Source organism: Pleurodeles waltl, chromosome 9 (assembly GCF_031143425.1).
Source record: "Pleurodeles waltl isolate 20211129_DDA chromosome 9, aPleWal1.hap1.20221129, whole genome shotgun sequence".
Lineage (NCBI taxonomy): Eukaryota > Metazoa > Chordata > Amphibia > Caudata > Salamandridae > Pleurodeles > Pleurodeles waltl.
In genome coordinates, this window is record NC_090448.1 from 873,732,858 (window position 1) to 873,759,526 (window position 26,669).

The 26,669-nt window shown below is 44.9% G+C and overlaps 1 protein-coding gene across 3 annotated transcripts in view; it reads left to right on the forward strand.

Annotated features, from left to right (window-relative positions):
* The window catches only part of RPS6KA5 (ribosomal protein S6 kinase A5), a 451,666-nt gene that overhangs the window by 213,230 nt on the left and 211,767 nt on the right, over nt 1-26,669 (forward strand). For 2 of the 3 annotated variants that reach the window (XM_069208183.1, XM_069208185.1), the window contains exon 10: nt 25,675-25,800. The exons of the other annotated variant lie outside the window; for it this stretch is intronic. In XM_069208183.1, coding sequence (XP_069064284.1) covers nt 25,675-25,800 — 126 coding nt within the window. The remainder of the gene's footprint in view (nt 1-25,674; nt 25,801-26,669) is intronic. 3 annotated transcript variants of the gene reach the window in all.

Here is a 26,669-nt window from a genome sequence, read left to right on the forward strand (position 1 = left end):
TCTTTGAGGTAAAACTTATTAATAAAATTTCTTTCTCCAGTCCAGACACCGTGCTGAAGCACTAACTTAGCGAATAACTTTAAAGGCATACTTGATTGTGTTTTTCTTTCAAGATGGCTAATCAAGTGTTTAACCAACTAAATTTATTTTTTGCAAAATCCGATGCAAACCACATGGAAAATGGAAACAATGGCACCAGTCTTTTGAAAATTATCTTGTGGCAATAGATGGTAAGGTTTTCACACCAGAAAGGAAGAAGGGTTTAGTGTTTCGTTTACCCAGGGCATGGCCGTTTTTTTTTGGTGGGGGGAGAAATACCTGAGGAGTTTGTAGAAGAGTATTTAACAGCTTTAAGAGCTCTTGCGGCTGTATGTGATATATATATTTTTTTTGGGATAAGCAGGTGAGAGTGCAGTGTGCCATAATACATTAACAAATCGTACAGCGACTGTTGTGGTAAATATACTTAATCACTCCTGTGTCTCCTAGAATCCTGTCCCTTGCCCCACTTGAACAATTCATTGGGAGTATGGTATAAGTCGAAGACTGTCTTGTAGTGTTGACTTTTGAGGCCGGCATTCAAGAGCACCTGTCTGCAAATCAAGAGGGAACTCCTAAATAGGGCCCTAATGCACCTAACCTAGATTCCACAGTGAATTCTGTGACTCCATTTTGTCAGCAAGACCCTCGATCAGTATGGTGTAGATCTGCCCAATCCAGCACCCCTGATCTTCTGGGTTTAGACCCTCAGTGCTCATTACTTGGGTCTTGCCCTCATTGAGATGATATCCTGAAAGGGCTCCACATGTACTAGCCTCCTCTTCTGTAGCCTCTAAAGCCTTACGGGGGTTACAATCGCTATATCGTCGGCATATGCCAGCACTTTATACTGAAATTGATTCACAGAAACTGTTTGAATCTTACAAATCTTGTCCAATCGAGGAATAAACAGGTCTATATATAAAGCAAACAGTAGAGGTGAATATGGACACCCCTGACTTGTTCCTCTAGTTATAGGAATCAAGCCCAACCCCCAGGTGCAGATCAATATTCTAGCCTTGGGGGTCCGATACAGAGCATTAATAGATCTAATAAAGTTCAGGCCAAGCCCCTTCCACTGCAGAACTTCCCAAAGAAAACCCCAGAGACTCGATCAAAGGCTTTCTTTGCATCCATCAACCCCAGCCCCATAGGTGTCTTAGTTACCTCTGCAATGTCTAAAAGAGTAATCACTCGATCAGCTGTGTCACGTCCCAGAATAATCCCGTGCTGGTGAGGGGAGATGAGCTTGATGATGACCTTCCCTAATCTGCAAGCCAGAGCTTTAGCATAAACCTTTGCATCTGCATTGATCAATGAAATAGGCCGATATGACCCCAAGTTCAAAGGGGGTTTGCCCTTTTCCTTAAAAACGACAATATTAGTATCTGCCCTTGAGAGTGTTGCAGGGCCCTCTGCCTGTGCCGCAAGGAAAGTAGTAGTCATAGCTTCTAACAGCTCGGGGAGAACCAACCTATAGAACTCCAAAGGAATTTGATCCGGCCCGCTGCCTTACTTATGGAATGGGGCATAATATAAAAATCGATGTTATGGAGCTAGTTTTCGCATGTTAACACTTAATCCTGGGCAATTTTCTGTATTAAATTCCTCCAGGTTTGACCTGAAGGATTTGTGCTCACAAACCAATGCGGCAACAGTGCATGTGTGACAATCGTGGGACTTGTAACGCTGATTAAGGCAGAACTTATTTTTCTGCCCAAACTGGTCAGTAATAATGAGGGACCAGTTATAATGAGGACTTTAACAGAATGATAAAGAACCAACTCCTGCCAATCAGACTATTTTCTTCAGGAATTTGAGAAGCTTTTCTAGATGCAATGCTAACAAGTAGCACTGTAATAGCCAGAAGCCTGAAAGCAAATGATCCACTTTCTCTACAAAATTGGTGGAGGAAAACGGTCACGGCTTACGCCTATGATTTGCAAACTGAGAGGACTCGAGAAGGACTGAAAATATTTACCACATTGGAATCAGTTTAAAGACAATTTGAGTTAAGCATTGGGGTATATTTTATTGCGATGTAGGGAGGTCCAAGTCTTGATGAAGGTTTAGGTAAGTTTATTGAAGTAATTAACTTGTAATTGCACCTTATCAGCAGCATATTGCCACCAGCTAGGCCCTAATAATGCGGCCTCCCAAATGACTGGTGGAAAGTGTGGTCACATGATGATTCTACATTGTCTCAGAGACATCACACTGACCCAAGAAAGACACTAGATATACAACACACAAGACAGCCCAAAACACACTTTCCTTTTGCCAACAAGTCCAAACAGACAACCATGCCATCAACATAAACAAAACAAACCATGGTGTGAAGCACACAGCTTGACACAGCCGGCCTAAGACGTAAACACACTATGGAAAAAACAATTGTGACCAACACACCTCACAACAATACACCACTTTACAACTATGCAACAATTGACTACATAGCCTACCCACGACCTACTGATATGTTTGAAGCGATTCATATGACACACAGCCTCTCCCCATGAATTACACACAGCCCTAACAAATAGGGCATCTGACGCATAGGCTGCCTGAGGCTTGCCCACAAACATGGAATGATGTAAGAGAACATTAATATGTCCATGAATCTAACACAACCAAAATGTGACGTGTTTGGCGCACAGCCTGCTCCTTACCTAAAAATTTACAAAGTGTGGTGCATAATCATATAATGTGTCCATACCTTGCACTGCAACAGCGGCTTACCCAAGGCTCAATACAAAATAGAATGCACAGCTTTGTAGTGGACAACAAAATGACAGTGCATCCTTACTCAACTCCATATTCTCAAACAGCGTGACCTTGCCGCGCATACTACATAACACCCAAGAAAGTGCACAATTCCACAACTGTACCAAACAACTGCCCTGAATCAAAGGGAAAAAATACGAATACTGATCTGGTCAAAATTATTCATTGTTGTAGAATACAATAAGAGAGGAACTCCCAGTGCAAGCATAAGAAAACGTACCCGAAATATACAAATCATCATTAGTAACATGGATGACTGGCTCTAAAATATACCGTTAACTAATTCTGCACCACCACCTTGAAACACAATGCATGGAACACATACAAAATGTGACAAATTTGTGCATAAACAAAATATAACCATTTCTTTCTTCTTAAACTAGTGTTTTTTTTCTTTAGAACATTTCTTCAATTTAAAGTACAGATAACACCTTGCTTTAATGGATGCATTACTCCACTGATCTACAAAAACAGATAAGAAATTATTAAGATCAGTTCACATGGAACAGACATATGGCACTAAAGCAGAATCTCTTTAGTTGTAAATTCAAGATGCAGATACAATTCAGGCCCACAAGAACTACAGGAGATTTAGGTTTCAGTTGCTTCACCAAGTAGCGTCAATCTGCAAATGCTGCAGTGAGCAAATGGAAACCAAGCTCATCACAAGAATAAAATTGTGAATGAAAGAAACTGAGGCATGAATTAAACAAATAGAAAGTGAAAACATATACTGCATTACAGGACACAACACGTTCCTTTCCTCAAAAGAAAAAGAAACAAAATGTAGCTATGTTGGAATATTCATTAAAAAAACTAACATTATTGCAGAACATAATCATGAAGACAAGCCAGTAACTTAACCCTTTATCACATCTAGGAGCGTATATGCTTTGATGTGCAAGGTGCAATGTCAACACTTTTTTATACATCATCCACATGACTAGCACCAGACAAAGACCTCTGCTTCCCGCTAACAACACTTTCAAGACTATCTGAAGCAATCCTAACATGTGCAGGTTCCTTTCCTTTTTAACAAACCACAATGAGGAAGAAAAATTACTCATGAATCCGGTTCCTTCATTGATTTGGCATTCATTAAAATTCTCTGTTGACTAGGTTTCAACTTAACAATAGGCCCTTTATTCCACTGTCCCTAGGAAGAATAGCACTTCTCCTAACTTTCTGTATTTGCACACAGTCAGAAAACTTTGAATCACCTTTCCCAACTTTAAAATGGCTCTTTGCATAGACCCAATTGAAGTCTTTATTTTTGACTCCCACTGTCTTCCCCAAATACAATCTGACCTGCTGTTCTTTGCTATTTGCAAACCTAGGGTCTGATTTATAAATGGACGGATAGTCCATCGTTCCATCAGGGGGACAAGGTAAATTACTTTGTCCCCTTGGTGGAGGGATAGCAATCTACATTTATAAATGACCTAAAGATGACTGCCAAGCAGGTGGTCATTTTTAATGTGTGGGCAGGAACCGCTGTCACAGCGGTTCCTGACAATACATTTCACTGTTTGGTGCAGGGCAGCATTATACTGACGCAGCCCTGAACCATATAGGTTTAGTTTATATTCTAAAAGAAAATCCAGAAAGGGGATTTTCTTTCTGAGTGTGAGAAACTGGGGCTGATTGCAGAGGCCCCATAACTTTTTGCCCCCATTTTCCACTTTATGCTGGTGTTTTCCTGACTCTGATGGTGCCCTGGGTACTGCTAACCAGTCCCAGGGCCTGTGCTCTGTGTAAAATGGATATGCAAATTAGGCTAATTATAATTGGCTAAGTAAACCTACCTATAAGTCCCTAGTATATGGTAGGGCATGTTGGTTTAGGGACCACAGCATAGGTGGTGCACACCTAGGTGCATTGCTGAGGTGCCCAGTGTCATTTTAAAAGCAAGCCTGCCTTGCTGGCTGCTTTTAAATTAAAGTTATATGCAAATTCGACTTTGGAATTAAAGGTACTTCCAAAGTCTTAAACTACCTTATTTTTACATATAAGTCACCCCTAAGGTGTGCCCTATGTGCCCCTAGGGCTGGGTGCCATGTAACTATAAGCAGGGACTTTATAAAAATAGATTTATAAGCCCTGGTGAGGTAAAAACAGCCAAATTCGTTTTTCCCTCATTGAAGTAAATGGCCTTCATAGGCTAGAATGGGCAGACTTTATTTAAAATTTTAAAGTCTCCTTAAGTGTTACATACCAAGAATTTGGTATCAAATTGATTGTTATAATAAATCCCACAACTTCCAGTTGTTGGATTTAATATAACTAGTGCAGGTAAAAAGTTTAGACTTTACCTAAAAAGTTGCCAATTTCAGCTCTGCATTGTTTTTGCTGCTGTGCTCTGATTGGCCAGCCTGCAGCAGCTTCTGCCAGGCTACTTTAATGAGGTGTGAAGTGGCCTGACTTCACACAAAGGAATGTGCTTGGGGGAGAGAATCTCCCCTCAGCAGATGGTGAGGCAGGAAGGGGGAGGGCTGCCAAACTGGTCTTCAAAGGCAGAGAAGGACATCTGGAGCACCCAGCAACACCCCCACATCCTGCAACCCCAGACAGCTAGGTGCCCCCTTGATTAGATTAGGAGAGGGCAGGAGAGGGGTGTGTTTATGATTTTTAGCCACACCAGTGGGTGGGCTCAGCCAGATCTCTCCTCCAAAAATCAGATTCATCCATTTTGGATTTTTAGAGACTATTGCCTTCTGGGATGGATTTTTGCCACACTTCCCAGGAAGTGGTCATCACAGGGGGACGACCCTGTCCCTGATTGGAGGACCAGGGCCCCCCTGCTTTTCACCCAGGAGCAAGGATAAAACTGGCAGACCTGCACCCAAGCCTCAGATCCCCACCAAATTTCAAGAAGAAAGAACTACAAGGAGAAGAAGGACTGCCCTGCTGGACCCCTGGCCTGCACCTGGACCCTGCACTCAGAAAGACTGCACCAGCTGCACACTTGGGCTTCACCACAAGAAGGACTTTGCCTGGCTTCCACTGGTTCAAGGAGGGACTCCCTGTTTGCTACAGGTGAAAAATTGCTAACCAGAGTCCCCTGCACCAACTCCTGAAAAAGTGACCAGCTGACCACTGTCCAGTGGCCAAAAAGGAGTTTGCGCCAGGTGCACTCTGGGAGTTGAAGTCCGCACTTCCCAAGGACCATCACAGAACTTCTGGACCCTTGGGGTGAGCTGTGGACCCCAAAAGAACCTTAAAAGAACATCTGGGTGAAGCCCCAGAAGTTTGGAAAAGATTGGAGAAATTTTAGAAAAAAGCTCCATAAAGTGACCGACTCGACGCGGAAATTCTAGCCGGCTTGCCTCAACCGCGACCCGGCCTGACTTCGTGGTTCGTCCCGGTCAAGAAAAACATCCGAAAAAAAGACTAAGTCCGAACGTAAAAAGTTGACCGGGACCTTCCAGCCATCGTATCCGAGAAGGGCTCCACGGACGTCGGATCAAGATCCAGGTTTACCCCGGTCGAAGGATTTTCATCTCGAAAAAACGACTAAGTCCGAAGGTAAAAATCACCACCGAGGAAACCGACTTCGCGTATCCGGACAAGGGCTCCAGGAGGTCGGATCCAACTGGCAGGTTCGTCCCGGGGAAGAAAAACATCGAAAAAGAGACTAAGTCAGAAGGTAACTTTTTGACCGAGGCCTCCCGCGACTTGTAGCCGAGCAGGGCTCCATCGCGGTCGGCCTGAAAGTTTGACTTTGCCCCGGTCCTGGTGCAACCAGATGACCCGATTGGCGCTTTTCGTTTCTGAGCGCTAGAAAATAATAATACTTTAAAAATTCATATCTCCGGTTCCCCTGAACCGATTTTAATCGTTTTTGTGTCATTTTAAAGATAAAAATATAAGCTATTTTTATAAATTGGTTTTGGATTTTTAAACTGTTTCCTGTGTTTTATTTAATTACTGTTTTGTGATATTTGAATGCTTTACACTTTGTCTCCTAAGTTAAGCCTTGACGCTCGATGCTAAGCTACCAAGGGTAGAGCTGGGATTAATTTACTGAGACCTAACTGTACTTTTGTGGAGGTTTGTGGCTTGTTGCTAGGTGTAGGTACCTACCTGCCCTACCAATAACCCATTTTCCAACATAATTGGAAGCAGCGACGGGATCCTGTACTTGTGTTCAATATCACGTTACAGTTTTAGATAAAACAAATTAAAAATCCTTTAAATTGTCCTAGTGCAAAAATTGTTTTTAATTTTTAATTTTAAATTTTTTTCAAAAAATTAATTTGGATTAATTTCAATTATTGAATTTTTGTAATTTTTCTAAATTCTTGTTTCCAATTTTTGCAAAAAGTTTTTGTTGACACAAAACTAGGGAACCATGGAGCTTGATCTGGCTAGCCTACCTACACTGACAGTAGTCCAGCTTAGGGGGTTGTGTATTGAGAGGGGGTTGCCTGCAACCACTAATCTCAGGAAGGAAATCCTGATTAAATCCCTGACAGCATGGGCTGAGGCCCAAGAGGTAGAGACAGAGGAAGCTCCAGAGGAGGAACCAAAAGAGGATGATGCTAACTCTAACCACTCAGGGGAGGAAAGGCATCAGACCCCAAGTGAGGAAGAAGAGGAACGGTCCTCACTGGACACAGTCACTAGGGGCAGACCCAAAGCTAGTGGTAGGAAGAGGGTCCTTTCAGGAGGAGAGAACCCATCCATCAGGGAAAGAGAGCTGGAAGCCCAGCTAGCCTACATAGCTTTGGAAGCAGAGAAGCTGGCCCTAGAGAAGAAAAAGTGGGCATACAAAGAAAAAAGAGATGGAAGCAGCGATAAAGAAGCTGAGGTGTCCATGGGTGGGGGAGTTTGCCCCAGATTACCCAAGGGGGTAGTTCCTGCTTATATAGAGGGGGATGACATAGATAAGTGGCTAGGGGCCTTTGAGAGGGCACTCCAAATGAGAAGGGTTAAGCCTCAATACTGGGGTTCCCTTTTGTGGGAGTTGGTCCCCAACTCAGGGAGGGATAGGCTTCTGACCTTAAGGGGGGAGGAGGCAGATTCATACCCTAGTATGAAGAGGTGCTTAGTCAAGAAGTTTGGTCTGACCCCAGAGCAATATAGAGTGAAGTTCAGGGACACCCAGAAGGTCAGTACCCAGTCTTGGGTTGACTTTGTGGACACCTCACTAAAGGCACTAGAGGGCTGGATTATTGGCAACAAAGTAAATACTTATGAGGGGTTATACAATCTGATCATGAGAGAGCACATCTTGACCAATTGTATCCAAGAAAGGTTACGCCAGCATCTAGTGGACTCTAAGCTGACCAACCCTAGAGAGCTAGGGGAGGCAGCTGATGAGTGGTTGAGAACCAGGGTGGTTGTCAAGTCCCAGGGGGGAGACTCCAAGAAGGGGGGGACAGGTCCCCAAAAACCTAAGGAGGGAGGTGGTAAGCCCACCACAGAGACTCCCTCTGTACCCCAGAACCCTAAGAAGGAGGAGAGTAAATCCCACTCCCACTCTGACATGCAGAGACAGGGAGACCCAGGGTTAAAAAAGCTCTTGGACAGTAGGGCTTGCTTTGACTGTCAGCAGACAGGTCACTTCAGAGGAGATGCAGCCTGTCCAAAGAAGGTGGTTAGCACTGGGCTGTCCAGTGTAGCCATAGAGGAGGATTCCTCAGATGATGAAGTCCTCCTAGCATTGTGCTGGGAGACAGGACCAGATGGTAAGCTGGTGATCCCTGAGGGTGGGAGTAGGCACTTCCACCACATTCAAGTGAATGGGATCCCTACCACTGGCCTGAGAGACACCTGTGCCAGTCACACTGTAGTGAGTGACCGGTTAGTGACCCCAGACATGTATGTCCCAGGAAAGACAAAGAAAGTCAGGATAGCCACAGGGGAGGTCACCTCCAAACCTGTAGCCATAGTGCCCCTAGAGAGGGAGGGTATCCTTGACTGGATTAGGGTGGTAGTCAGTGCTGACCTTCCCCTAGATTGTATCCTGGGCAATGACCTCCCAGAGGTGAGTCTGGTCACAGATGGGGTGGTCGCCCAGGGCGCCCCCCCTACCCAAAGTCCTGGGGAGTCAGTCCCTACAGTTAGGAGACAGGGGTCCCCAAGAAAAGGAAAGAAGAAAAGGAAGGGTAGGCCACTCTTAAAGAGAGTTCCAAGGAGCCAAAGGCCTTCTGCCCCAGTAGGGGGGGAGCCCAGAGTTGGCACTGGTGAGGCCTCACCTGACCCCAAGGAAGTCCTGAGTAGTCAGGCAGCTGTCCAGATGCAAGGTGTTGCCCCTGCACTGACAGAAGGGAGAGTGGAAGGAGGGTGTCTGCCACAGGAGGTGGTAGCCCCCCACTCTAGACAGCAAGAGGGGTGCCAGGACCCCAAAGATGCCCCTAAAGCAGCTCAGCCACCTGTCAGTGGAGAGCTTAGGGTGTGGTTCTGGGTACTGACAGCTGTCAGTAGCCTCTGCTGGGTGCTAGCCTTCCTGGCAGCACTGTACTTGGCCTGGGAGGCAGACCCCAGAGCCAATAGCAAAGTAGGCCCCCTGACCCTATTGGTCATGGTGGGGTTGCTCAAGTGTTGGGTGACCTCTTTGGGTAAGCTAGGTGTTGCCCTAGCAAAGTTTGGAGTAGGGGAGGTGGGCACCTCACTACCCAAGTTGGCAGAGAGAGAGGAGGAAGACCCCCCTAGAGGGAAGTTTCAGTTTGAGTTGGGTCCTTTTACTGTTGGGATGGCTTCACTACCCAGAGGGAGTGACCCTGACAGGGGGATGTAAGGCAGAGTAGGCCCTGCAAGGGGACAGCCAGTTTTCTTCACTGTCTTCCTCGCCTAACAAGCCAGGAAGACTCTCCCAGGGTTGGGCTGAGTCTCCTGGGCGTGTGGGCTGGGGGGGGGTTGTGTGAGAAACTGGGGCTGATTGCAGAGGCCCCATAACTTTTTGCCCCCATTTTCCACTTTATGCTGGTGTTTTCCTGACTCTGATGGTGCCCTGGGTACTGCTAACCAGTCCCAGGGCCTGTGCTCTGTGTAAAATGGATATGCAAATTAGGCTAATTATAATTGGCTAAGTAAACCTACCTATAAGTCCCTAGTATATGGTAGGGCATGTTGGTTTAGGGACCACAGCATAGGTGGTGCACACCTAGGTGCATTGCTGAGGTGCCCAGTGTCATTTTAAAAGCAAGCCTGCCTTGCTGGCTGCTTTTAAATTAAAGTTATATGCAAATTCGACTTTGGAATTAAAGGTACTTCCAAAGTCTTAAACTACCTTATTTTTACATATAAGTCACCCCTAAGGTGTGCCCTATGTGCCCCTAGGGCTGGGTGCCATGTAACTATAAGCAGGGACTTTATAAAAATAGATTTATAAGCCCTGGTGTGGTAAAAACAGCCAAATTCGTTTTTCCCTCATTGAAGTAAATGGCCTTCATAGGCTAGAATGGGCAGACTTTATTTAAAATTTTAAAGTCTCCTTAAGTGTTACATACCAAGAATTTGGTATCAAATTGATTGTTATAATAAATCCCACAACTTCCAGTTGTTGGATTTAATATAACTAGTGCAGGTAAAAAGTTTAGACTTTACCTAAAAAGTTGCCAATTTCAGCTCTGCATTGTTTTTGCTGCTGTGCTCTGATTGGCCAGCCTGCAGCAGCTTCTGCCAGGCTACTTTAATGAGGTGTGAAGTGGCCTGACTTCACACAAAGGAATGTGCTTGGGGGAGAGAATCTCCCCTCAGCAGATGGTGAGGCAGGAAGGGGGAGGGCTGCCAAACTGGTCTTCAAAGGCAGAGAAGGACATCTGGAGCACCCAGCAACACCCCCACATCCTGCAACCCCAGACAGCTAGGTGCCCCCTTGATTAGATTAGGAGAGGGCAGGAGAGGGGTGTGTTTATGATTTTTAGCCACACCAGTGGGTGGGCTCAGCCAGATCTCTCCTCCAAAAATCAGATTCATCCATTTTGGATTTTTAGAGACTATTGCCTTCTGGGATGGATTTTTGCCACACTTCCCAGGAAGTGGTCATCACAGGGGGACGACCCTGTCCCTGATTGGAGGACCAGGGCCCCCCTGCTTTTCACCCAGGAGCAAGGATAAAACTGGCAGACCTGCACCCAAGCCTCAGATCCCCACCAAATTTCAAGAAGAAAGAACTACAAGGAGAAGAAGGACTGCCCTGCTGGACCCCTGGCCTGCACCTGGACCCTGCACTCAGAAAGACTGCACCAGCTGCACACTTGGGCTTCACCACAAGAAGGACTTTGCCTGGCTTCCACTGGTTCAAGGAGGGACTCCCTGTTTGCTACAGGTGAAAAATTGCTAACCAGAGTCCCCTGCACCAACTCCTGAAAAAGTGACCAGCTGACCACTGTCCAGTGGCCAAAAAGGAGTTTGCGCCAGGTGCACTCTGGGAGTTGAAGTCCGCACTTCCCAAGGACAATCACAGAACTTCTGGACCCTTGGGGTGAGCTGTGGACCCCAAAAGAACCTTAAAAGAACATCTGGGTGAAGCCCCAGAAGTTTGGAAAAGATTGGAGAAATTTTAGAAAAAAGCTCCATAAAGTGACCGACTCGACGCGGAAATTCTAGCCGGCTTGCCTCAACCGCGACCCGGCCTGACTTCGTGGTTCGTCCCGGTCAAGAAAAACATCCGAAAAAAAGACTAAGTCCGAACGTAAAAAGTTGACCGGGACCTTCCAGCCATCGTATCCGAGAAGGGCTCCACGGACGTCGGATCAAGATCCAGGTTTACCCCGGTCGAAGGATTTTCATCTCGAAAAAACGACTAAGTCCGAAGGTAAAAATCACCACCGAGGAAACCGACTTCGCGTATCCGGACAAGGGCTCCAGGAGGTCGGATCCAACTGGCAGGTTCGTCCCGGGGAAGAAAAACATCGAAAAAGAGACTAAGTCAGAAGGTAACTTTTTGACCGAGGCCTCCCGCGACTTGTAGCCGAGCAGGGCTCCATCGCGGTCGGCCTGAAAGTTTGACTTTGCCCCGGTCCTGGTGCAACCAGATGACCCGATTGGCGCTTTTCGTTTCTGAGCGCTAGAAAATAATAATACTTTAAAAATTCATATCTCCGGTTCCCCTGAACCGATTTTAATCGTTTTTGTGTCATTTTAAAGATAAAAATATAAGCTATTTTTATAAATTGGTTTTGGATTTTTAAACTGTTTCCTGTGTTTTATTTAATTACTGTTTTGTGATATTTGAATGCTTTACACTTTGTCTCCTAAGTTAAGCCTTGACGCTCGATGCTAAGCTACCAAGGGTAGAGCTGGGATTAATTTACTGAGACCTAACTGTACTTTTGTGGAGGTTTGTGGCTTGTTGCTAGGTGTAGGTACCTACCTGCCCTACCAATAACCCATTTTCCAACACTGAGAATAAAAAAAAAAGTTATGTTCCCCTCCCCATGGGAGTCACCTCCCATGGCAAGGGGAGCATTATTGCCATTTTACTGTCTGCACCTAAATCAGGTGGCCTATTATGCTGACAGTATGTATACTCTGTCGCCATTGCAACAGAGTACACATACCGCAAAGAAATAAATTAGGCTCTTTTTCACTTGAATACTTTTTCACATCCAACTTGGCCGTGAGTGTTTTTTAAGAAACCTATTAATCCTTTCCACAAGTTCATTAGAAGATGTTTGATATAATGGTGTTTTCTCCTGTTTTCTAACATATCAGGTCAGCATCATAACCATTTTCTCAGAGGCAAATTCTGTCCCATTGTCAGACACCAATATTTCCGGTACACCCTCCTTACAAAAGATGTCTTCGTGAAATTCAATTACACCATCTGCAGTGGGTGTTGTCACTATTAGTGTTCTGGCACTTATATTACTCCCACAAACCCTGTGAAAATGACGCAACGTCTTGCACTTAACACACCATTTGCCAACTGCAGGACATGCAGGAGCATTACCAACATGTCCTATTGATCAATACCTGAAGAATGCAAAAGTTTTCTTCTGAAAAGTTTTCATACTTCTCTCTATTGCTATGAGACCACACACAAAACACCAACATCTTTACTGCCAACATCTGCCAAACCTTTAGATGAAACAGTAGATCATTCAATGGTTTTCACAATGTCAAGGGTGAGATTTCTGCACACCATTAACCATTCTTCTCCTTCTTTGATGCACAACTGAAAACAAACTGGGGTCTGAGATATGTGTTTACTGTTTCACCAAATTCACATGCAGCCACAATAGCTCTTAAAGCTGTTATGTACTCTTCTACAAACTCCTCAGGTATTTACCTAGAACATGGACTTTTGATAGGACACTCCTCTATGAAGAGGATTATGTTGCTCAAATGGATAAAAGATGTTATTTTTATAATCAGCGCCCTGTGGTTCCTAGTATGGTATGGGACTCTCTAAAAGCAGGAGTTAGAGGGGAAACACTGAGCTACAGCTTAACCAAACAACATCAAATATGTCTTCACATGTAGGAGGAGTTCGATGACCTTCTCAAATGTGAGGCTGAACTAGCCAAAGTAATCGAGCAGGGACAGGATTCTGGAGAGATTTTGCAGAAAGTCTTGATAATTAAGTCCAAAATCCATGTCCAGTATAGTAAGGAAGTGATGGCCAAATATTTAAGCTGTAGGGCTGATTACTAGGAATGTGGCGAGTCTAGCAGTAGGCTGTTGATGCATCTTGTCAGGCAGAGAGAGGCAGAAACAAGAATAGAGGCTATCGAGGATAAACGAGAGGAGGACTGGAATTGCCTTGGAAATTCTTGAGGTTTTTGGGATTACTATACAGAGCTGTATGTGGAGGATATTTCTCCACAGATAGATGGTTACCTCAGGTATTTATAATCAACAGAGGGGGGGATTCGCTGAGTGGTGAGGAGAAGGCTTTTCTCAAGCAATCGCTCGCCCAGGAGGAGATAATGGCTGCGGTAGGATCTCTGGCCTTTCCTTTCCTTGTGTGTTGTATATCTAGTGTCTTTCTTGGGTCAGTGATGTCTCTGAGACAATGTAGAATCATCAAGTGACCACAATTTCCACCAGTCATTTGGGAGGCCACATTATTAGGGCCTAGCTGGTGGCAATATGCTGCTGATAAGGTGCAATTACAGGTTAATTACTTCAATAAACTTACCTAAACCTTCATCAAGACTTTGACCTCCCTACATCGCAATAAAATATACCCCAATGCTTAACTCAAATTGCCTTTAAACTGATTCCAATGTGGTAAATATTTTCAGTCCTCCTCGAGTCCTCTCAGTTTGCAAGTCATAGGCGTGAGCCGTGACCGTTTTCCTCCACCAATTTTATAGAGAAAGTGGATCATTTGCTTTCAGGCTTCTGGCTATTACAGTGCTACTTGTTAGCATTGCATCTAGAAAAGCTTCTCAAATTCCTGAAGAAAACAGTCTGATTGGCAGGAGTTGGTTCTTTATCATTCTGTTAAGGTCCTCATTATAACTGGTCCCTCATTATTACTGACCGGTTTGGGCAGAAAATAAGTTCTGCCTTAATCAGCGTTACAAGTCCCACGATTGTCACACATGCACTATTGCCGCATTGGTTTGTGAGCACAAATCCTTCAGGTCAAACCTGGAGGAATTTATTACCGAAAATTGCCCAGGATTAAATGTTAACATGCGAAAACTAGCTCCATAACATCGATTTTTATATTATGCCCCATTCCATAAGTGCATGCAAAAGGATTGAGTAATTTTCTCTGTAATAACATATTCCAAAATTAAAGATATCCCTGACATTAGTAATACATGGTGTGGTATTAGTGCATCACCGATATTTGTTGCCTCGTAATGGAGTTATAGGGCTTTAAATATATTCACCCAGTAGTCAGTCAGCACTGGAGAAGTAAATGACATATGTATACTCCCTGCACACCATTATTATAGTTACCATATAGGCATTTCAAACACCATTTCACACCTTGAGAAGACAGTTACAAGAATATATATGCTGACCTTGGCAGGGGCTTAGCTTAGACAATAATGTTATTGGGGTATGATTCTGAGATTTCTTAAGAGGCGACAATATGTTCCCAAATCAAAAGGATGTGGTGGGCTGGGGAAGCCAGGGTGTGTGTGGTTTTAGTGTGAATGATAGGTCATTAGTATTTGTGATGTTTTGTGGTAATGAGGAAATTTGCTTGGTGTTATTTGGAACAGTGGTCATATGCACCCCTTCTTGTGGGGAAGGCCGTTAAGGCTTGGGTGCCTGGTGTCCTCTCTCCCCCTTGTGCCCCGATGTTTTGGTTGCACCAAGAGGGGCATAGACATGAATTTCCTTCCTACGCTCGTCGCTTCCTCTGTGTCTGGTACCTCTTCCACCACCGACCTTGGGTGGGAGAGATGCACAGGACATTCTTCATGTGATGATAAAGTCAGTCCAATACTGATCACCACAATTGGTAAATTTCAGATGGAGGGACCCAAGTATGTTTAGTCTTTTCTTCCAGTGACATGTCTTGGACCTGACTCCATCACTGGCAATTATCCACCCTCTTGCCCATGAATTTCAAGCAAAAGGGTTTTCGGGTGTAGGGGGATGTGGGAGAAATCATTTTTCTTTGAAATTTATGGATGAATAGTCAAGAGGCCTGGGTAGCTCTGGAGCATCACGGCACATTGAAATTCTGTATCAGCCTTGTTTACAGAGGTCGGGTTTATGTGTGTGAGATGATGTCTTGTGGTGCAAGGCAGAGGTCCTCCTGACTCTGCTCTCCCTGGTAGAGTGAGACTCTCAATTGGGTGGTTGGGACCATGACTAGTACCCCTTGAGTTGGGAGGGGGGAGTTCCTGGGATCACCTACCATGAATGCTGGAGACTTTTCCCTTGTGAAGTATGGCTAAAATGGACTTACGGAGGTTGGTTTTACTGCTTTGATGCTGGGTCAGTGTAATTATATCTGTTAATTGACGGTTTGCTTAATTATTATATTAGTTAGTTTGAATTGTGTTAGTTCAGTTTAAATCAATCAAAAAACTGCACACACCTTGTTAAAAAATAGTATTCCTTTGTAGGCAAGAAATCTTTGGTTTGAAAGTTATTTGTTACCCATTTTGGTGAATGTTGTTATTGTCTCAATTAAATGGGGATCCATTTGAATGCCTCCTCAACATATGAGGAGTATTAATATACACAAAGAGCTTTAAGTCCTGACTAAAGTTCAAAGAAAACTCTGTAAGATGATCTACTATTTAATTATAAAGTGCTGTACAATATTACTAAAAGTTTTTATAATGTATGAAAATATTTGACTGCGCACATAGGCTTATTTACCAAATATTTGCCTTTCATGTATCAAGCATGTGTTTGCAGTGGATGCATATCCCTTTAGATATTTTGTCAGGATTGCAACCCATAAGTTACACAAGGATCTCCGCAACAAAAGCATTAACCTACAGAGCTATATTACCCACAATACAAAACTATTACCTATAGTTATGTTCAGTACTCTGGAAAACACGTACCAGTGCTGCACTAAAGTTGTAACTGCCCAGGGACCATCACACTGGACCCAGGGCTCAGTGTCAGACAAAACCTAAATGGATGGGCAAGACTGACATTCCAAGGGAGTAAAGTAGGGCAAGATATAGAATCTTAGCAAGAAGATCTATCACTGGACTTACACTTTCTAAAAGTGAAAGATTCTTTTGTGTCCAAACACAGTACTTTGGTGTGCAGACAATGCCACCCCCTAAAACAATAGGGCCATCGTTGACAAGGAATTCCCACCACAGTGATTTGTGTGACATCCCAGGCACTAGTAGGCCGAAGACTTGTTCCCCCGCGGAACCAAACCAGACGCTTGTCCCACTTTTATCGCACCTTGAATGGATAGCGATTCCACAACAGCCTGAACAGCTAAAAGCGACCTTGCACCACATATTGGGTGTGATACTGGATCCCTTCAGGCTTTCAGCCCTCAAGAATAGGAGGGGGGCCTCTAATCAGTCTACTGTTGCCGAATCTGTCCTCGATGTTGAATGCACCATTTGACCTCGCTTTGAGGCGGACTTTGTCTCTGTCTTTGCCTCTGCAGAATCCAGTCACAATGTCATCAGCAGCTCAGTGCTCTTTGCCCTGTACAATGCTCGATGCCACTGCTGCATGAATCCACGCCGATCTTGATGTACCAGCGCCAGAAAGGGAGACGATTGTACTGTTGGATTCTGAGTCCCCCACTCTACTCCCCACACCTAGACGATATGCCCATTTTTAACCGGACTGCACCCCCTTGTAATGATTTAGGCAATTTTTACAATGACAAACAGTATGATGAGAGAAATATTTTTGATGAGCACCAGGATGCAAGTGGTCTGGACACCTTCCCAGACGCCGGCCTCTCCTTACCAAGTCCTACCATAGATACTTGAGATTCCACATCCTTCTCCAGAGTAATTCAGATGGTGGCTGATACGCTTGACCCCCATCCTGCCATTTAAGAAAATTAAAACAGTGGGGGGTGCCAGAGGGCCCACGGCTAGATGGCCATAGTTTAGGGAGGCTGGGCCTATCCGTTAAATATCCTTGTGTTGGGCCGACCTCGACCGAACTGTTGGGTTGCCAGCTGTAAAGTAAGCACCATGGACTGCTGGGAGAGCGGAAAAATCCTTTTTGAGCCATGCAGAGATTGCATCCCGCAGATCTTTGGGGGATGCATAGCGCATGGCGGGAGTCAAGATGGTGGCCACTGGCCATAAACTGTGGTGCTGAGTGTATTGGGGTAGCTATGGTGCTCGCTGGAGGACCTATGGTGAAGTGTGCCGCCATGTATTGCCTGCGGAGAATGGAGGTACGGGGCCAAGACCCCGGTGCTGCGAATGCTGGCCGTGCTCTGCGGCAGTCCAGGGGTAGAGCACCAGGACGGGCCTGGCCGTGGCTCCGACTTCTGCATCTGAGTTCAGAAGGCTGGGGCTCTCATAGAGCGTGCTGGAGTGGCTCCCGCCGCATTGGGGACAGCAGCGGTTTGTGGCGCTGGCTGCACAAGTGTAACCCGTGCCCTTGCGGAATTTTGGCTGGGGCTTTCCCCTGCTGATGGTGGAGCACTGCGCTTCTACCAGCGCTGCCCGGGAGTGTCACGGACCGGGCCGATGATCTAGTTCCCCGGCCGTGCTGATGGAGCCCGAGGCGCGGTGGGGACTGGAATAGGAGATGAGGATGGTGTGGTCACCGTGGTGTTCCCCCTCCATCGGACCTTGCCTGCTGTGGGGTGCCGAGCCCTGGCCTCGTGGTGCAACACCGGTGTTGGTAATGCCCCAAATACATCCCGGGTGGTAACTGAGGGTGTGACCGGTTTTGTGCCAGTGTGGGGAGTGGTGCACCCTGACTACATTTAATGATTGAGCCTGAAGAACTTATGCACTGAATCTGGCAGGTGGTGTGAGACATAGGAACAACTGGAACAGTACTCGTGCACTGGCCTGGGACTTGATGATGGTTGCTAGTTGGGCCTGTGCGTGGAGGGGGGTGATCCCAGGGGTTGCTGTGGGGGGCCAGTTCTCCTCTGTCCTTATCATGGAAAGAGCGCACAGGTCGCTGGTCGCCAGGCCAGTCCTGGGGTTGCCACCACGTCCCATAATTGTGAAGTTAGTTAATTACTGTGACTGGGATACTGTGCTGCGGCTTGTGCGTGAATTGCAGGGGACAACCTATCAAGGAAATGAGTTGGCTTTTTTATCCGGATTTTACTACATCTCTCCAGGCTGCATACAAGAGTTTCTGCCAGTCAAGAAGAAGCTTCAAGCTCTGAACATACAGTATACCATGCTATATCCACCCCGCCTGAGGATCCAGTAGGTGGAAGGTGTTCGCTACGCCTAAGGAGGCTTTCGTCTTCATTAAAAAGCTGCCCAGCACCAGCGACCAACGCTAAGCATCCAATGTAGATGACATCGGGACAGGAACATAAATGCGATGGGTGGGGCTGGCCCTTCCTTGGTGAGACCATGGATGCTCTGTATGGCAACTGTAGTATAGGATCGGACTCTAGGGGGGAGTTTGTGGTTCATCCCTACTCTATTTATGCAGTTTAAAGTTTCGTAACTGTGAGTAAGGTGGTGCTTACTATTGAAAGCTGCAAGGGTAATTTAAGATCACCTAACTGTTGTTCACCCTATCTACCGCTATCGTTTTTTTATATGATTGACTGATTCTGGGGGAAGCTTGGAACTATTTGGAACCCTACCAGCCCCCTACCCTCATCTAATGCCCTGGCCTCCTCAGGTTGAGAGGGATGTAGCCTCTGACGGCCCTCCGAAGGAGTGCCCCATTTGGCTAAGACCGGATATGGTATTTGACATTAACTAGTTTTTGCAAGGGATTGGGGTTTGTCTCAGAATATTTGGGATGCTGAAGTGGGTGGGGGGGAGGCATGACCCTGAATTCTACATGCACATTTGGCGCTGTCTCCTCAAATTGCCGCCATCTGTGGTCATTTGGATGGGAGTAGGGGCTTTGGGGGGGGGGGGATTTAACACAACTCTCATCCCCTGTAGAGATCTATCAGCCACTGACATGTTGCCTTAGGCACTTGCCTAAAACATTGTTGGACCATGCGCCTGTCCAAATAGAAGTTACTGTGCCATCATATGTCCCTCTACCATTTCAATGGAGGTTGCAAGTGAGGTCACTGCTGGACCAGGTTTTTAGAGATGGAGTAATGGTGGCAATTGTTGAGTATTTTGACAGGAATGTGGGGTCAGTGGAAGGTATAGATATTCTGTGGGAAGCCTTTAAGGTGACTGTACGGGGTGTCTGCATTGGCTTACAGGCCGGTGTCTTGCTGTTACTCCGTTCCCAGTTCAAGACCATGGAGGACACACTTATTAAATTAGAGAGGGAGTACGAATTAAGTCAGAACCTGACTATCCTTGCAGAAATACGAAAAAATATTTAAATACAATGGCACTGCAGAGCAAGAGGTCCGCTGCATGTCTATGCCCGACGATGGAAAGCCCGTACTTATTGTGAAGGGGTAGGCCAGGCCGTACACTAGCCGTGGGCCCAATCAAAGGTAGTAGAAATTATGACTGCAGATGGCATGGTGTGCCATGACACGCTGAGCGTATTAGCCTCATTTACAAGTTTTATGAAAGCCTATACGCAAAGCGAGAGTCGGCGAGTGATGCCGATATGGCACAATACCTCGCAGATACAGCACTGTCGTGGCTTTCCCCTGGACAAAGGGAATGCATGGCACAGCCCATAATGCTTGAAGAGACTCTGGAAGCAATCCGATCGCTGTTTAAAGAGAAGGCATCGGGTAGTGATGGATTACCAAGCAGGTTTTACAAAGAATTTGCACCTCTGCTGGCACCACATCTATGTGCGCTAAACCAAGAAGCATATTGCAAACAAATCCTCCCTATGACCTTGAGATAGGCCCTGACAGTCACGCTATTAAAGCATGCTAAGCCACCGGACGCAAAAATATTGGCTAAGATCTAGTCATTAGCTTGAGACCTCTACTTCCCAATATGGATCACTCTGGCTTTCTCAACCACACATAACCTGTGGACCCTTTTTGCAGTGCTTCACAGTCTTGAGCTGGCACTTCCAGCTGTAGTGATACTGGTAGATGCCGCCAAGGCATTTGAGTCTATCCAGTGGCCCTACATGTTTGGTATTCTCTGTGTTATGGGTGTTCCAATGATTTATCTGAATTGGATACAGCTGCTATACACTGTTCCTACAGCACAAGTAAGGGTTAATGGGTATGTTTCTGGACCATTTCCCATATGCAGGGATACAAGGCAGGGTTGTTCCCTGCCTCTCCTCTATTTGCGGTAATTTTAGAATCTCTGTCATGTATTAGCAGGCTGAGGTATGCTGCTGCTGGGTTGCACTTTCAACAGCAGGCCTTGGACATATCATTATACACTAATGATATGGTTTTATATGTTAGGAAACCCATTAGAAATCTGGAACCTCTTATATGTGAATAAATACAATTTGAATGCTATTCTGGTCTTGGTATTAATTGGGATAAATCAGTAGTTTTTCCCTTAACACCTGATACCAAACCACACTCGATGGAGTATCCTCTCAAATGGTGCAGAGAACCCTTAAAATATTTGGGAATATGGATTCATAAGGACCCAGTGACAGTTATACAATGGAACTATGACAGGACTGTTTCCAGATTGGAGGAGCAAGTGGATTGGTGGATTCGCCTCCCGCTATCTTTCGCAGATAGGGTAGCCCTTATGAAAATGGTTGTGTTGACTGAATTCTTATGCTTGTTTATAAATGTCCCTATACTTCTTACGCAGGCCTTCTTTAGGCAATTGCGGTCTCTCCTTATTAGACCAGTATGGGTGGGTAAACAGTCTATGATCAGCTGGGACACCCTTACCTTACCATTTGACATGGGAAGATTCGGAGCCCCTGATCTATACCGGAATTATTTATGTGCCCAAGCTCACTTTGCACATTATTGGTACTTCCTGCCGAGAAAGGCTTCACATGTGGCTGTAGAGAGTGATGATGCTTTTCCCAATCCACTGACAACTATGGTTCTGCGCTGACACACGGATATGCCCTGTAATGTTATAAACATACAGTGTACCACACATGTATGGAAAATGCTGGCAATGGTGAAGCCGCTGTACACACCGGTGTTGCCTCTGTCGGGTCACCCTGGGCTCTCAGTGACATGGGAGCCGGAGGCGTTGGCAGTGCTGAGGGAGACCGTCCTGAACACAACGGAGGATGTTTACCCTGGAGGGAACTTTGTGTCTGTGTCAGACCATCAGCGACGGGGAGACATATCCCCTTTGCTGATCTTTCTGTATTAAAGGCTACAGGCAGCGCTTAGACAGTTGTGTCCTGTGTTTCCTGTGGCGCCGGCGGCTCTGGGAGCTCTTCAGGCATTGCTCACCAGTGATACTCACAAACACTTGATCGCAAGATTATATAATGCGTCCCAAATGTGACAGACTCCTGCTATGATCTGATGCCCTTGAAGGATGGAATGCTGTGCTCGAGGTGCCCTTAGTGTACAAGATTGGAGATTCTGCTGTGTGATAACTGGTATGCTTACCTCAAATGGTAATCTCAGAATTATACATTTTAAATATTTGTGTCAAATGTAGTATATAAAATATATTAGGTGTGGGGCACCCTCCCAAGGCTTCATGCACTTGGCGTGGGACTACCCTCCGTTACGCCAATATTGGGATCATGTGACACAAACGGTAACTGCAGTACTATTGAAGATGGTGGAGAGGATCCTGCAGGCTTTACCTGATATTCTGGTGGGTACCTGGTCATAATCAGGTTCTTGCCATCTGATCAACAGACAGGTGGCATAGACCAGCTCCTGGAGATCCAGACTCCCTATTGCAGCATCCCAACATAGGGAGTCTCGTCGTCCAAGTGTCGACAAGCGGCTTGAACCCCACTGTATTTCCCATTACCCCACCTGCGGGAAATCAAAAACGATGGAGACATTTGCAAAACGGATGTACTCCTTGGCCACCCTGGCACGCGTTATAGGGCAAAGTGGGGGGATATCTTGCCAATGTTCTCAGGTGACATTGGTCAGACCTTACAAAGCTAGACTAGGACAGACAGGTTGCAGCAAAATATTCTATTAAATCTGATCTGGACAGTACCATCTTTCTGGGTAGAGCAGCGGGCTCTAGCCTAGTGATTAGGCAACACACCTGTATTTGCTCCACGGGTGTCACTGCTGATGTCCAACATTCTTGTATGGATATGCCCTTTGACAGTTTCAGGCTGTTTGGAGCTAAGAAGGATGTTGCCTTTAAATGCTTTAAAGAGAGTAAGGCCACTGTTCACTCTCGGGGCTTAGCTCCGACAGCTCTGCAGTTTTCCTAACAGCAGCGCCCCTTTTGAGGCTTCATTAGAGGTTACCAGCAGAGGCAGAGACAAAACCACTTTATTTTCCCTTGGCGGCACACTTTTGAGAGGTCACATCAAATTCCACCTCCTCAGCTGGAGAAACATTACCTTTGATCAATGGGTGCTCCTGATCGTACAAAACGGATGCTTCCTATCTTTCCTGCACTACCCTCCTAGACAGGCCCCTCACACTACAACACCTCCCAGAGTACCACTTGTACATTCTCCCTGGAGACATTCAAGCTCTCTTGGGCAAGGGGGCACTAGAGAGGGTGTTGGCTTCAGAAATCTGGATTGGTTGCTACTCCAGTTACTTTCTGGTGCAGGAAAATGAAGGAGGACTCCATCACATTCTAGATCTTCGCCCTCTGAACTTCTGCCTCCGAAAGGACAAATTAAAAATCCTTACCCTGGCCCAAGTTCTATTTGCCCTGGATAAAGGAGACTGAATAGTAGCGCTGGACTTGATTGACACATTTTTTCACATCCCTGTCATACAGTCCCACAGATGCCAACTGTAGTTTCAAGTAGGCCAAGAGCACTTTCAGATCACTGTGCTCTCATTGACCTTATCAGTGCACCTCAGGTGTTTATGAAGGTGATGGTGCTGTTCATAGCCCATCTGGGGAGGCTGGGATAGCTAGTCTTCCCATGCCTAGACAACGGGCTACTGAATGCAGTCTCTTCTCCCAAAGAGTCCTAAGCCAACTCCAGATGATGGCCGACCTGTTGACATTGTTTGGTTTCTCCATCAGCGTAATGAAGTCTCACCTGACTCCTTCACTATGGCTCCCTTTCGTCAGAGCCATCCTGGGCATGGTGCTTTTTCCAAGCCATCCGCCCCCCTCAGCAAGTCCAGGATGTTCGGGCTATGAGACACATTTTTCAACCTTCTAACTGAGTCTCAGTGAGGGCAGCTCTGAGGCTTCTCCGCCTCTTGCGCCCTGCTTGTGTAACATGCCAAATGGCACGTGCAGGCTCTGCATTGAGATCTTAAATATCAGTGGACTCGGCTTCAAGGGGCTCTATCACACTCCATTCAAGTGTCAAAGAAGTCTGCAGAAGTTGTGCATGGTGTTTGCTCTACCACAAGTGAACCAGTGGCAGACCTCTTTCCCTGCCCCATCTTGAGGGATCAGTCAGATTTTAGCATGCATCTTTGATGGGTTGGAGATCTTGAAGAGATGGACATCCGAGGATTCAGATCTACAATGGAGATTTATCTCAACATCATCTTATTGGACTTCCGAGTGATCCACTTGGCACTAAAAGCATTCCTCCCTCCACCATGTAGTATTGAAACAAACAGGGCCAAGTGGGATCGTGGGCTTTACCTCAGGAAGTGGCTAAACTCTCTGGGCATCTCCCTGATTGCAGTAACTTTTAAACAGCAGGGTGGGTAAACTCATCTGGCGGTACATAGCAGTTTACAAATGGCAGTTACACTTGGTGTCACAGGACATCTTCCAGCATTGGAGAGAACCCTGACTCTATCAGTGAATGCTTAGTGTCCAAACGTTTGTGCTTTAGAGTTCCTGAGACAGTCCTCCCTTACAGACACATTCTGCCTAAACTGGGGATAGGGACTCCTGTATGCCCTTCTGCCTCACCACCTCCTTCTCTTCCTCTGTCCAGTGAAAAAGATCAAAAGAGACCTGGCCAAAAAGTCACCTTAGTGGCTATGGGAAGAGTTTCATAATCCAGTTAGACACATGAGAAAATTCACAATGTGAGGAATCTGACAGTAGATTCAGTAGCCACCACAAACACCTACCTAAACTAAGTAACTTCTCAGTCATTGCTCTTCTAGTTGCCACCTGTCACTGCACAATAAATGCTTAAGGACTGCAGGCCTCCTAACATACTGCAACCCCTGTAGGGTGATTATTGACAACTGAATGTAGCCAAAACCGGAAGATTAAAAGAAGTCAACCTTTCAGCAAACTACCATGTTCTGCCTCCAGAAACTAGTTTTTACAGAATGTTTTAAAAAACAATATACTTTATGAAAAGGGTATTAGTCATATGATCATGCTTAATAAAGGTATTTTTGTATATGAATGTTAAATGAAACCAGTTAAATGTATAGACTTTTAACCAAGTTCGTCAATGACTTTAGTCACTTAAAACAGAAGATTCAGTTAGCATGTCATTGTTTTTTTAGATGCAACAGTTTTGACTGCTTTCACAATTGTTCCAGAAATAGAAAGGACATTTTTTTTTTTTTAATAATAATTAAAACAATGTTGCACCTTCTCTCTGTTGAACATGAGGGAGTAACTGACTACAGAAACAGTTTTGGTGGGAGAGTTACAACAATCTTTGGATCCCTGTGACAAGAATGCTGCCTTCATGGAGAAAACAGCTGTAATCGTTTTACGATTCACTGAGGAAGTGCATATAATTCGCACCAAGCTACAGTACCACTTTTCCAATCTAAATTCAGGCTCTAGGGTTTCCATTTGTCATTTGTACAAATCTTTGGGACTAAATATTAATGGGAATGATTTTTTCACTGTTGCGAAATTGGCTTCGTAATGCTTAATGGAGGATTGTGTCCAGTGACAGCGGATCCACCATTATTTAAAATATGGAATCAAATGGATAGAAGGTTTATAGTGCATAACTGTGCCTACCACCTTTGAAATGTAGTGCTGTAATTAGTGTTGAGCATACGCAATTTAAAAATGATTGATAAGTTAGTGACGGTTTCTCTCTTACCTTCGTTTTCTTCTGTAACATTGACTGAACCTTTTTCTAAGCACTGCATTTCACCCTTGCCATTTTCTTTCTATGTGTGTCCAGCACTTAATTGCATATCTCTTTTTATATTTAGAAATTTCTGCATTAAAATTGCAAAAAATATATTTTCACAGAACAAGCATGACGGTGTCTCCGGATTATGAAAGATGAGAATTAAATACTTATGATTATAAATTCTGTTTCTGTTATGTCTGTCCTGTTGATCCACAAGATTGCATAGAGTATTTACAGTTTCATTTTTTAATCCAGGGCTATTCTTTTGTGGCACCATCCATTTTATTCAAACGCAATGCAGCCATTACAGATCCTATTCATTATCATGTGGGAACTGAACGACCTGGAGTCACAACTATTGCCAGAAGTGCAATGATGAAGGTAATAGAATTCAGGAATACGCCCTTTATTAAATACACTATTATTGTGTTATGCTCAAAGTATTGTATGTATTTAATGTTGCCAACATTTTGAATATACCAAAACTGAGGAGCACTTCCATTGAAACATAACTTACGTAGTATCACATATTTTTTCACAATTAGATATTTGAATTTTGGTTTCTCTTCAAATATTATTTTTTTAAATTACACTTTCAAAAATAATTTGCACCCCACTGCAAATCCATGTGATAGCATTTCATAAGTTCCAAAAATAGTCCATCAAAAATCCATATTCATTACAGCCCAGGCTTGTATATCAATCCTTGGAGCCAGGTTGGCTCATTTAGTCCTCTTTGTTGTTTTCATGATTGTTCAGGTTTGATACATTGGGCCAAACTATTCTTCCTCAGTCTTAATTGAGTATCCCATCCATCAGCAACTTTTTTCAGTTCATAAACAATTTCAAGCTCATCATCAGATTTTCCAACTCAGGACTAAAATAGCCATACAGTTATCTACAATAACCATGAAACCAAAAGTTAGATATCTGCCAAGGAGCCAATAAGTGTTTCGCAACATGCTGCTGCTGCTTCTAGGGCTCACTTCTTATCTCCTCAATACATGATCTTCATATAGACATGTGTCCATTCCATATTCTTTATTTACTCCTCTCCTTTAATCACAATTTAATACATCCTCTCCTTAAATCACAATTTTGTAGGTACACTATCTCTTGTCTCAAGAGCAGGTAAAAGTAATAGGTTATGTAGCTGAATGGTTTTGAGCGAGTGCACGGCCATTAGACCAGAGTACCATTGTGTGCCTTGAATAGAACATTGTGAATATGTATTGGTTAAAGTCCCAATT